A 13,481-nucleotide genomic window follows, 5' to 3' on the forward strand; every position below is an offset into this window, starting at 1 on the left:
GAAATCTGGTCTTGCGTGTACTTTTACCCTATACTATATAGATTTCACAGGAGAGACCAGCGTTTCTCAAACTGGGGGTCCTGACCCAAAAAGGGACTGCTGGGGAGGGGGGTGTTGCAAAGTTATTGTAGGAGGAGGGGTTGCAGTATTGCCACCCTTACTTCTGCGCTGCCTTCAGAGAGCGGCGGCTGCTGTTGGCCGAGGACTCAGCTCTGAAGGGAGCAGTGCAGAAGTGAAGGGTGGCAATACTGTGACCCCTCTACAATAACCTTGCAACCCCACCCTCCACCCCAGCCTCCTTTTGGATCAGGACCCCTACAACACTGTGAAATTTCAGATTTAAATAGCTGAAATCATGAAATTTACAATTTTTAAAATCCTATGGCCGTGAAATTGACCACAATGGACCGCGAACTTGGTAGAGCCCTACGTATAGTCCTAAGTATGGCAGAATAATCAAGTCACCGCCAATGGCATGTATGTATTTATTGTGAAATGTTTCCATTTCCAAATTTCTTTATTTAAAGAACCGCCCCACCCTTCAGAAATGGGTTGTTCCTCCAGGAAGAGAGCTAACCTTTCCCCTCATCAATCAGATTTTGGAGGATTTCTCTCTCAGGAAGATACCACCTCCGAATGTTAGGGGAGCCTATGTGCCGACTGGCTGGAGAGACTGGACGCTGCTTGTCAGCTACAAAGGGTGGGGTCTAAGGAGCAAGCAATGGGCATGCTGCATTCCCACAAATACACCTACGCCTATGGTGCTTCAGAACCCTGCCTCAGCATCTTAGCTGCACACTTTGCTTGGTTTGCCTGTGCAGATGCCAGTTTGCATGCACAAATGTGAAGGTTTGCAGAATGCATGCAGACAGTCAACAACATTGTCATGACTGTGTTGTGTACGTTAAACTATGGTCTATAGCAGGAGTAGGCAACCTATGGCATGCGGGCCAAAGACGACACACGAGCTGATTTTCAGTGGCACTCACACTGCCCGAGTCCTGGCCACCGGTCCGGGGGGGCTCTGCATTTTAATTTAATTTTAAATTAAGCTTCTTAAACATTTTAAAAACCTTATTTACTTTACATGCAACAATCGTTTAGTTATATATTAGACTTATAGAAAGAGACCTTCTAAAAATGTTAAGATGTATTACCAGCATGCGAAACCTTAAATTAGAGTGAATAAATGAAGACTGGGCACACCACTTCTGAAAGGTTGCCGATTCCTGAACAGGAAATGCAGCCTCAGTTGTAGGATCACCTGATGGCATTTGCAGAAATCATTAGTCAGTTACCATTCCAGTGGCCTCATATCGCATTAACGTTTCCCCGGTTTTGGCAATATGTGTGTACCGTGTCCTTATTTTGGAATTCTGCACATTCTGTCACTATGACGGCTCTGGGACTTTTGTTTGCTTGATTTTCATCTCAGTATGCTTGTCATTAAGGATTTTTTCAATGTCTCTCAAATTCAAGCATGACATAACTTTCCACTGACTTCAATGGACTTTGGATCAGGCCCTGTGTGAACCAACAAACAATGAACAAAATAGCGAGTGAGTGGAAAACTAGCTTACGATCGCTGTTTTCGGTGTGTGAATTAGAGACTGAAACAGTAAAAAGGAGATTTGAACATAAAATGCACTGGCACTTGGCCCTGAAAAATCCCCTGTAGTGAGGGGAAGGGTTGCTACCTTGCCAGTTTTTTACTCTCTCAGCTTGTGGGGCTTACATGAAAGTCAGCTGAAGCTATGCAGGAGCCAAGCTTATAAACGTCTTCAATACAGGGAACTATTTTGGGAAGGTTTCAAACTATCCAGAGAGCGTTTAGTCCTGCTATTCCAGCTCAGTATCTTCATACTCAGCCAAATGTAACATAGCCAAGGCTTCTATGCAAAGCATCAGCAGAGAGGCATTAGCACTGAAATAACGATATCCGCTGCTGAAAACAGCCCTCTTTTTTGTATTTTTTGAAGATGGGCCTCAAAGAGTTGATGATCTCCTAGAAAGGCACAAATACGATAAGATGCCCTGGGAGACCAGTATCATTCAGTATCGGTTTTGTATTATTTTTTCTGCCTCTCCTCTCGTCTAAAATGTTGAGACACTGACTGTTATGAGCTGGGAACGAGGTGCCACTCTTTATTTATAAAAAAGCTCCATCCCATATATTGTAATGAAGGTGTATTTAATTCCTGTGCAGCGTTAGTCACTCAGAGTGCAATTTCCTAAGGCATTCATGCTGTAAAATCACTTTCATTAACGTCAGTAAATACACTGGGTTCTTTGAGACAGAAAATTGACATGCACTGCACAGCACTTATAAAGAAATTGCAATGGACTCTTACAACCAAGCTGGCTTGGTGAATGCAAGGTAGCAAGGAGTCTCTTTGCCATGGTGTGTGGAGCAAGAGGAATAACCGGTTGCTTTGCTGTACTGCCAGCTGTTAATACTAAGCAGATATTGGCTTCCATTAAGGTAAATATCAAGATGTCAAAGGATAATTAAGGGGGAAATCCTGGCCCCATTGAAATAAATGGCAAAACTCCCATTGACATCACTGGGACCAGGATTTCAGCCAAAGGCTCTTTTATGGCTCCAAAAACTGGAGCCATGTTATGAGGGAGGTCAGGTTAGGAGGAGGGACAGTGGTGTCTAGGGGCAATGACTTGATCTTGCTCCAGTGAAGTCAATGGAAGTTTTGCCCTTGACTTCAATGAGAGCAGGATCAAGCCCATGTGGTCAATGGAGGCCATGCTCCAGGGGTGCTGTGGGGAACATGTGGACAGGCGAACCAAGGCCAGGACTGGAATATCCCCAGACACTGGGGAAATTTGGATCTGGAACATTTCTCATAGCTGTAAGTGTTGCAGGGAGCTCCCTTGCTTTGCCAGAGATACCTGTGGTTCCCAGAGAGTCACCAACTTAAATAACTCTGTGGTGAGTGGCACAAGGAGCGAGGGACCTCCAGGAGGAGGCGGGATCGGAGATTCCTGGCTTAGTGCTCTCCACCAGAGGAGGATGACGACCAGTTGCTGGCCATGCTGTGGCTGGGATAAAGGGTTGCTGGGGAAAGCTGATGAGTTCAGCGCCATTCTACCCTTCAGGACATTATATGAAGCTTTAAGAAATGAGCTGAAAAACCAAGTATTTAATTTTAACCAGCAGTACTGCAGAAACACACACACACAGTGAGTACACATCAGATAGCTAGCTAGACCCCTATCTAGTTCACCTAAGGGTCCAGTTATGGAGGATGTCTGTACAAATATGTGTGTGGGTGCAAATGTATGGGCTGGTTTGTGATGTGTGCATAAAATGGGCAGCTGGAGTTTTCGGGGCCAATTTGAAAATTTAACCCCAAAGGTATTTCTTAAAGCTTTATCTGATGTCCTGAAGGGTAGAACGGCGCTGCTAAGTTACATCCTTTTTAACTCCAGCTCAGAAGGGAACTGTAAGATAAAATTTCTCATCTGTCTGAGTACAGTGCTAATGAACTCATCTTTCTCTTGGGTCATGCGCAGAGCTCCTGCTAGATGGATGGCCGTGGGATTAGAGCCCAGGACTGGGAGCTAAGAGAACTAAACTATCTTCTGGTTTTGCCACAGACTTGCTGTGTGACTTTGGCAAGTCTCTCATCCTCTGTATCTCAGTTCCCTATCTGCAAAATGGGACAACCCTTACTAACTAACCAACCTCTTTACAGCGTGAGTGAATGTCCATACATCATTTCTTCATGAATCTGACTCCTTTAGCCGCTGTAGATTTTGTTGCTGCGAGCTGTGACTGTTGATTCAGAATAAATTGGACTGTTTTTACAATGCACCATAATAGCGTATTGCAGGCCATTTTCCCTGCATAATATTACACGTTTTGCAGCGTATATTAGCTATTTGTTTAGCAAAAAGGGCTCTGTCACACACTGCATTGTATGCATCTATATAGACTCCTTCCCCAGTGTGAAATATTCTCTAGGGCTTTTTCTTCTGCATAGTATAGCTTAACCTTGTGCAACTAAACTAAGAGATGCTTATGGAAATAGGGCTGACTATCCAGGAAAAAAAGAAAGGAGTGCGTGAGTGAAGCACTCTATACAGTCAGGATCAAATCCTGCAGGCTTCTCCAGGCAAAACTCTAATGGGAATTTTGCCTCACTGCAGGATTTGCCCTTAGAGGGGGGAGGGAGAAAGAAAGATGCAAACTGGGGAATCTTGTCTTGAGTATCAAACTTGTGCCCCGACCCACAAACATTTTACCTAGGTGAGTAACTTGACTCACATGAGTAACCCTATGACCATCATCCACCTGAGCTGGAGAGGACCCCACAAGAGTTCGTCTTACAGATGGCTGTAAAGGGGGGGTTCACCTGAGTAAAATCACTTCCATGTGTAAGTGCCAGTGGCTTCTGGCTCAAATTGCAGGTTATCATTTGGGAATATTAAGGAGTTTGAGTCAGGCCTCGTCCACACTGTTTTGGGTTTGTATTATTTTGCTAACGCTGGTGTAGCTATGTGTGCGATAGCTTCCTGTAGACATGCTGCACCAGTATAAATCACAATTATTCACTAGAGCAGCACATCTATGTTAGGAATTGACACTAGGGCATCTCCATCTATGTAGCTTTACTGGCAGCTAAAACCCCAGAGTAGCAGAGTCCCAAGGGAAAGCAGCTATGACGTGTGTGAGTATTTTGATGGTAAATAAACAGTTCCAAATGTTGTCTCAAAATTATATTGAGCTTCTTTTCAATCTTCTTTTCCTCATCGCTATTTTTTTAGTATCTTTACCTGCTTATAATTGTAAAAATCTAAGGCGGCTTCATAGTACTTTAAAACATCCACACACACACAAAAAGCTTTAAAAATATGACTGTGATAGATCTGTCTGGCTAAACCACAGCATGGCTGTCTGTAATTTGTCACTGGAGATGAAATCTCAGTTTTGTAGAGGGAGTGTAATGAGTTTTTGTTTTATTTTTGACTCGAACCCTCTTAGGACTCACACTCTTGAGCCACCATTCCATGAGACATGTTATTTTGTCAGCTTTTTTCACTTAAATTTTTGTGAGGCTTCCTGTTTACACAGCATCTAAATATGGTGGTTGGGTTTTTTTGAGCGTGATGACACAATGATGTCTAAAAATATTGTGTGTAACTACTGGCTTTGAACAGGGAGGATGTTACTGCTGGAGGGGGTGGGGGATGGGCATAGCATAAATATCCTGCAGGTTCTACTCTGCCCAAACATTAAGGAGCAGGATATCATGGGGAATTGGTCTACGTGGCTAAGAAATGGGCTTTTTGCCTTTTAGACTGTATTTTTAAAAATTCCTGAAGTTGTGCAAAATATGCCTCCATAACTTAACATTGAGAATTCACCGACATACGTTTTGTCTTCAAGTGATGTTTCACGAGTGAAATCAAAGATAATTAGTATTTCCTCAATTTTCAGTTTGTCTCCGGGTAGAAGCTAGCCTAATGTTAAATGAGTGTAAATCCAAAGTGACTTCCCTGAAGCGACTCATGATTTAACTCTGGCATAACCAAGAGAAGAATTTGGCCTTCGTCTTTTAATGTTGTATGCACAGTTCTGCTCTTTACCCGTATGCTGCATAAGGCTATAGCATGTGTATGTCCCAGCTCTGTTAGATGATAATCCAGTTTGCACTGACAAAATTAAATGCTGTGTTGAACCCCCTCTGAACAGCATTTAATCCCAGTCTTCCCTTTTGCTTTACCTTGGTGCATGCACAGATACAGAAAGGGATACCTATGTTCTTTCAGTGCACTCCTTTTCATTGAGCATCTGAGTAAATCGCCTGCTTGCATAAAACGTGCTAGAATTGCTTGTCTGTAAGCTAAGACTGGTGCAGAGATTCAGTAATATCTAAACATCCTGGATAATCATTCTCCTCTCCTTCCCCGCCCTCTGCTTTTGAGTTGCATAAACCTGCATTAGGTAAGAGCTGACCACTTGTGCGGAGAGAAAAAGGGGTTGCTGATTTCTTTGTAAAACATGAGAATCCAATACCTCTGCAGTTTTCGGTTTGGTTTTGTCGTGAGCAGGGTTCCATGCTGCGCTTTGTTCCACTTGTTTCTTGATTTTATGCAGGAGGTAGGACTGGAAACAAGGGCTTGAGTCTATTTAAGTTTCTCCTTATTTTACCGTTTTCCTATCAGTAAATAGACAACATCCCTTCCCCTCTCACCCTATCATTAATATCAGTGATTGGGTATATACAGTGACATACGCTTTTGCAAAATATAACTGATATAAATGTGCATTGGCAAAAAAACCCATTTTGATTAAGCTGAAATACATACAAATTCATATCTATCTCCGAACTGCTTGTAATATCGGTGCCTTGTCTTTGCCAGGGTTCATCGTGCAGTAAATTCTTTAATAAGAACTGCCAGTCATAATGTTCCAATTAGCAAGGCGCAGTGGACAGAAGATGAAAATGTAACTGCAGGAAATGGGACCTGGCAGCTATTAGAGCTGTTGAGTCAAATCCTGATTCCTGCACAGATCTTGAGTAAACCAGATTAAATAACTGATGGGCTACTGGTAAATAAATTGCATGTACATACCTGGGGAGCCAGGACTAGCCCTTTGTTCTTCAGTTCCAAAAGCCCAGGCCTCTACCTCTTGAGCTAAAGACGATCTCCCTTAGTAATGCCCCTTTTTATTTCCTCTGACACTAGAGGGCGACATTTGTAAGCGCTAGGGGAGCCATTCTCAACCATGGGTCCAAGACCCCCTGGGGGGCCGCCAAGCAGGGCCAAATTAGACTCACTGGGGTCCAGGGCAGAAAGGTGAAGCCCTGCTGCCCCAATTCCTGCCACCTGGGGCTGAAGCTGAAGCCTGAGCAATTTAACTTCACTGGGCCCTGTGTGGAGTGGGGGTCTCAGGCAATTGCCCTGCTTGCTGCCCCCTAATGCTGGCCCTGGCTTTTATATGCAGAAAAACAGTTGTTGTAGGACAGGTGGGCCCTGAGTTTTTATAGGATGTTGGGGGCGGCCTTAGAAAGAAAAAGGTTGAGAACCCCTAGTCTAAGGGACAAAGCCAGTCTTTTTGTTATCTGTGTGCACAGCACCTAGCACAATGGAGCCCCACGCCCCGATGTGGGCTTCTGGGAACTACCTCAGTACAAAATAATATCGCCCCCTACCCTCTGGGAGGTCGGTGGGAGACGGAGTCCTTCTCTCAAGCTGCAGAGCCAGTTCACAGCTGCTGCAGCAACAGCCTCCAAAGTCCTGCCCTGTGAGAGTGAGGCTTGGGGCAATGCACGTGTTTAGTCATATATCCACCGTCACAGTCATGTACCTACCTTATCCTGTGTGTTAAAGAAGGTTTTGCCCAGTTCCCCGGCACTCAGGTGTCTTGAGTTGTGCTCTCATGGCCTATACAGGAGCATGCTGCTTCTGCTGTTTTGGCCTTCCGTGCCCACAGATGTAGGGCAAAAGTTGCCTCATAGCATCAGGATCGGTGGAGGACCTGAGGCACAGAACTCGCCTCCTTCCCCTCCTGGCCATGATTAGACTCATTCAGGTCACATCATTTTGTTTCATGGCACGTGTGGGAAGTGAGCCTTTCCCTGGATAGAACAGCTAGACTGCAACCTTGAAGGCATTCCCTTCTTTTAATGTTGTATGCACAGTTCTGCCCTTTACCCGTACGCTGCATAAGGCTATAGCATGTGTATGTCCCAGCTCTGTTAGATGATAATCCAGTTTGCACTGACAAAATTAAATGCTGTGTTGAACCCCCTCTGAACAGCATTTAATCCCAGTCTTTCCTTTTGCTTTACCTTGGTGCATGCACAGATACAGAAAGGGATACCTATGTTCTTTCAGTGCACTCCTTTTCATTGAGCATCTGAGTAAATCGCCTGCTTGCATAAAACGTGCTGGAATTGCTTGTCTGTAAGCTAAAACTGCTGCAGAGATTTGGTAATATCTAAACATCCTGGACAATCATTCTCCTCTCCTTCCCCGTCCTCTGCTTTTGAGTTGCATAAACCTGCATTAGGTAAGAGCTGACCGCTTGTGCGGAGAGAAAAAGGGGTTGCTGATTTCTTTGGAAAACATGAGAATCCAATACCTGCCTGAGGTGACCTCTCTCAGATGCGTAAGGTGCCTGGCAATAGGTTCCCAGTGTTTATATTTAGTCATCATGTTGAATATTTGTTTGGGGTTGTGTTTGCTTTGTAAATAGCTATATAGATTATGCAATCAGGAAAAACGGGAGCTGCCCCTTTAAGAGCAGGTGGGGATACTGGGTGTGAGTGCTTGCAGCACTGATGGGTGTGGGTGTGTGTGTGTGTTGCTGAAGAGGCTGGTTTGTAGCTGTGCAGTGAGAGGTCTCTGCCTGCAAGAAGCCTCTAAAGAAAAGATTCACAAACTAACGGACGTTCCCCTTGGAAATCTGGGTCTTGTGCTTGAGGGTATAATAAATGCAAATGTAAAACTGACATCCCCATAACTTGTGTCCCTAAAGATCCCATGTTACTTGTCTTGCATGTGCCCTGGTCCCCCTCTGTGCTGAGTAGCTACATTCTGCCTACTTAAAGCTCCATCTCTTGTTTCACATGGAAAAGGCATCGGCTTCCTGTCCTAAACTGTTGCGTAGCACTGGTGCACGGTATCAAATGTTGGTAGATGAACTGACTCTACATAGCTTGCAAAGGGCTTTGGGATCCTTCTGGAAGAAGGGTGCTATATAATCGTAAATTAGTCGTTATCTCTGGCCTTCCGGGCTTTGCAAGCTGTGGTGTTGAGCCCCCCCTTCCCCCCCCCCCCGAAACCATGAGGCTCACTGTGAATGCAAGGTCTCCCTGTACGGAACAGCCTGTATGACTGAGGACGTGATGGAGATGCCACAACAATCGCAACTCAATACACCCTATCACTGAATGCTCTTGCGCTGTTCTGTTCTGTGCTAAATAGTCCAGATTTAACTTTCTAAAATTCTGCAAAGTGGCCACATCATTGCATTTTTGAGATAATGTAAAATGCTTGAAGTTCAGAGAATCTTAACAACCACAAGATGCCTGATTCAAGGGTTAATTTCAGGAGTTGTATCAGTAATTTAATTGTAATGAATTGGAAGAAGAGTCAAAGATGGATTTATACTATTTAACGATTTATGAAAAATCTCTGTGGGTAAAAGAGAGGCCTGTCTTGTTAGAGCAGGAATCTGGATATTTGGGTCCTGTTTCTCCTATATGGTCCCAAGTATGTCATTTATGGCTTGTTTTTTCTGAGATGCTAAGCACCAACAGATTCTATTGACTTTAAATAGAGTTGTGAGTGCTCAGCATGTCTCAGAATTAGTCACTTAAGCTCTGTGCCTACATGCCCCCATCTATAAAATGGGGGAATCTCACTTACTTACCAACTCACAGGCCTGTCATGAGAGTTAATTGCTTAATATTTTTAAAGTGCTTTGAGATTCGCTGTTGGTTGGCGCAGTAGAAGTGCAAATGATTGTGATAGCTTTTACACTTAAATCTTTGAGGCAGCTTTCCATGGCACAATGTTATATATATATATATATATATATATATATATATATATATATATATATAGGGGGAGAGAGAGAGAGAGAGAGAGAGAGGAAATGTTTTTACTTAACAATAGATAGATTTGACAATTACAGCCATCAGAAATGATGAACGTGATTTCATTGGGTAAAAACGAGCAATTAGGCATTGCCATTATTTATGCTATCTCAGTGCAACAGATGGGGCTGTGACTTAAAAACACTGATGGATCAGACGCTTCACGACGGGAGCAATTGGCAGCAGTATGTCAGAGGCAGAAAAAGTGTAAGTTGATGAAATGACTAATCTATGGTAGCATGTGTGTTCATAAATAAATCACAATGGCTTAGTGACAAATGAAGCTGTGATCAGATTGTAATGGATTTAAGGGCTCCAGACAATGCAGATAAATCACATACTGAGCTCCCTGGGAGTGGGGACTAGAACCTGGATTTTTATCTCCTAAACCAAAGGTCTATAGCAATTGAGCTAAAGGAGATCCACCATGGCCAGCAATAGCTGTAAGCCACACATCCTCTTTGTGGGCCACTCAGTAATGGATGGATGGATCTCTCTCTCTCTCCATTACAACGAAAAGGAATAATAGTTATTTCTTTAATGTAGGCCTGGTCTAAACACAGTATTTGTACTGTCTTATACCAGCATAGCTTATTCCCCGTCCTGTATGTCAATGAGCTATAGCAGGGGTCGGCAACCTTTCAGAAGTGGTGTGCCGAGTCTTCATTTATTCACTCTAATGTAAGGTTTCGCGTGCCAGTAACACATTTTAACGTTTTTAGATGGTCTCTTTCTATAAGTCTATAATATATAACTAAACTATTGTTGTATGTAAAGTAAACAAGGTTTTTTAAATGTTTAAGAAACTTCATTTAAAATTAAATTAAATTAAAATGCAGAGCCCCGGACCGGTATTCAGAACCCGGGCAGTGTAAGTGCCACTGAAAATCAGCTCGTGTGCCGCCTTTGGCACGCATGCCATAAGTTGCCTACCCCTGAGCTATAGTGATATAAGAGCATTTATACCGGTATAACTGCACCAGATATACTGGTATTTGTATGTCAACAAGGCCTTATATTTTTAAGTATCAGAGGTGTAGCCGTGTTAGTCTGGGTGAAAGCTCATGCTCCAATACGTCTGTTAGTCTATAAGGTGCCACAGGACTCTTTTTTGCTTTTATATTTTTAAAAACTCTTTACACGTTCCACCTTCTCCCACATCCAGGCTTTCTCAGGTTTTGTCTATAGAGGGACTTGTCATGTCACTGTTTTTGGGTAGAATCCCAGCCCCATCTCAGAGTGCAGCATATGAGCTGGATCCTCAGTTGGTGTAACTTGATGTAGCCCTACTGACGTCAACAGAGCAATGCCGACTTCCACCAGCTGAGACTCTGGCCCTAACTCTGTTACTGTCCACAGAGAGATCAGTCATTTGTAGGAAAAGAACCACTGTGTTCACAATGTTCAGTTCATTAGGAAATCCCTATCTTAGAAAGCCACCTTCTGTCTATGTTTAGAGCTGCAGATTTATTGCCTGTCAGAAGCTCTGGGCCTTCAGGAGAATGAGTTATTCTGAGGGCATGATTAAAAAAAATAAAAGCCAGATTCCCTTTACCAGTTGTAATCTTCAGAATACTTGAAAGCCAGGCCCTGCCCAGACTGTGAGGGACCAAGAATAGAACGGTTCTTAAATAATGTAGAAGCTTTCATGGAAATGTAATAGATTTTAAAGGACAGGTGTTAAAGGAGCATATAATGTACCTTTATTTTTTTTCACTGTTCCCAGAGGGACATGGGAATAGTTTTCGATGCATAAACATGACATAAACTTGAAACTAAGGGGACCAAAACAGTCCAGATCTAATAGCTATGGAGTGAGCCAGGTCTCCTTGCATATCCCTGGATAAACCTCATGGTCCAAGCAGCTGTGCTGGTCTTGACACGCCAATAAGGCAATGCCATCGTCTTCTTCAATAAGGCTGTCTCCCCTATGTCTGCCACAACAAGGAATCCCAGCAGGAGCCTTAGTGTTTGAATGCATGGGTGATACGTGAACCACCCATTCAGGGAGGCTAGCCTCCAGCCACACCTCTTCTGCCCACGGCCCTTTCCTGGTGGATCCCTGAACCCCCACCGTGACTGCTACCCAGCCCTGCCAGCCCCAGAACACTGGACGGGGAGCCCCAGCGCCCCCAACTTTGGCTCACGGGGTGGTCCGAGCGCCGGGCGGCCCGAGGCCTGGATCACAGGGTGGTCTGAGCGCCGGGCGGCCCGAGCACCGGGATGCCCGAGGCCCGGAGCGCCGGGTGGCCCGAGCGCCGGGATGCCCAAGCCGTGAGCACAGGCCACGGGGGAAGAGCAGGAAGCAGATGCGGGCTCGGGGTGGAGTGTGAGCAGAACCATGCCTGGCTCTTTTGGGGAGGCTCAGCCTCCTCTGGCCTGGGATACCCGCTGCCCATGTTTGAATGTCTGACTAATTCATTCCCTCTCCCAGGGGCTAGGACTGAGGTTAACTTCCTTGTGATAAGGGACAGAACTCAGGCCAGCTGGGGACTTACTAATTTAGTTCATAAACTTCCTAAATATGAGCCACATCAGCTGGGAGAAATAATTTAATCAGAAAAATGTGAATGACGATTGGGAATAATTTTAAAACACCTTGTTAGATGCCTGAAAAACCACAATAAATATCTCCTGTCTGTGTGTTCCATTCTATGCATCCAAAGAAGTGAGCTGTAGCTCACGAAAGCTCATGCTAAAATAAATTTGTTAGGCTTTAAGGTGCCACAAGTACTCCTGTTCTTTTCACAATCCCATAGTTTAAGAAGAAGATTGTTTTGATTAAAAAATTGACCTAGTTTAGAGGGGAAGTGTAGACAACTATAAAAAATTAATATGTATAACAAATGGAAGAAAGGGGATGTTGATATTAATGAATATAAATAACAACTTAGGAATTGCAGAAAATTGGTAAGGAAAGCAAAGGGAAACTAGGATAAATCTATAACCAGCAGAATTAAGGACAATAAGAGGTTTTTTAAATATATTAGGAAGAAAAGAAATCCTGAAAATGGTATTGGTCCATTACTAGATGAAAAGGGTAAAATTATCAATAATGATGCAGAAAATGCAGAAGTGTTCAATAAATATTTCTGCTCTGTATTTGGGGGGAAAATACATACTAGTTTTATCATATGGTGCTGATAACATTCTTTCCGTTCCACTGATAATCTCCGGAGGATGTTAAACAGAAGTTACTAATGTTAGCCATTTTAAATTAGCAGATCCATATAACTTGCATTGAAGAGTTTAAAAAGAGCTGGCTGAGGAACTCACTTGACTGTTAATGTTTATTTTCAATAAGTCTTGGAGCACTGGGGAATTTCCAGAAGACTGGAAGAAAGCTAATGTGCCAATTTTTAAAGAGGGTAAACAGGATGACCCAGGTAATTATAGGCCTGTCAGCCTGACACAGATCCCAGGAAAGATAATGTCAAACTAAACTTGATATATATTTTTGATGAGATTACAAGCTTAGGAGATAAAGGTAATAGTATTGACGTAATATACTTAAACTTCTGTAAGGTGTTTGACTTAGTAAAGCATGACATTTTGATTAAAAAATTAGAACAATATAAAATATGGCACACATTAAATGGATTAAAAACAGGCGAACTGATAGGTTTCAGAATGTAATTACAAATAGGGAATCATCATCAAGTGGGTATATTTCCAGTGGGGTCCCGCAGGCATCAGATCTTGGCCCTATGCTATTTAACATTTATATCAATGACTGAATGAAACTAAAATGATCACTGATAAGGTTTGCAGATTAAAATTGGGGAGTGGTAAATAATAAAGAGGACAGGTCACTGATGCAGAGCGATGTGGATTGCTTGGTACACTGCAAGCAAA

General features: G+C 43.4%; 1 protein-coding gene across 5 annotated transcripts in view; it reads left to right on the forward strand.

The window, feature by feature from the left end:
* Window positions 1-13,481, forward strand: part of FRMD4B (FERM domain containing 4B) — a 194,210-nt gene that overhangs the window by 99,139 nt on the left and 81,590 nt on the right. The window contains exon 1 of one of the 5 annotated variants that reach the window (XM_039482196.1): window positions 9,759-9,833. The exons of the other annotated variants lie outside the window; for them this stretch is intronic. Within the exon in view, the coding sequence (XP_039338130.1) occupies window positions 9,774-9,833 (60 nt within the window). The 5' untranslated portion in view covers window positions 9,759-9,773. Of the gene's footprint in view, window positions 1-9,758; window positions 9,834-13,481 lie in introns of those variants that run through there. 5 annotated transcript variants of the gene reach the window in all.

Source organism: Mauremys reevesii, linkage group 7 (assembly GCF_016161935.1).
Source record: "Mauremys reevesii isolate NIE-2019 linkage group 7, ASM1616193v1, whole genome shotgun sequence".
Classification (NCBI taxonomy): domain Eukaryota; kingdom Metazoa; phylum Chordata; order Testudines; family Geoemydidae; genus Mauremys; species Mauremys reevesii.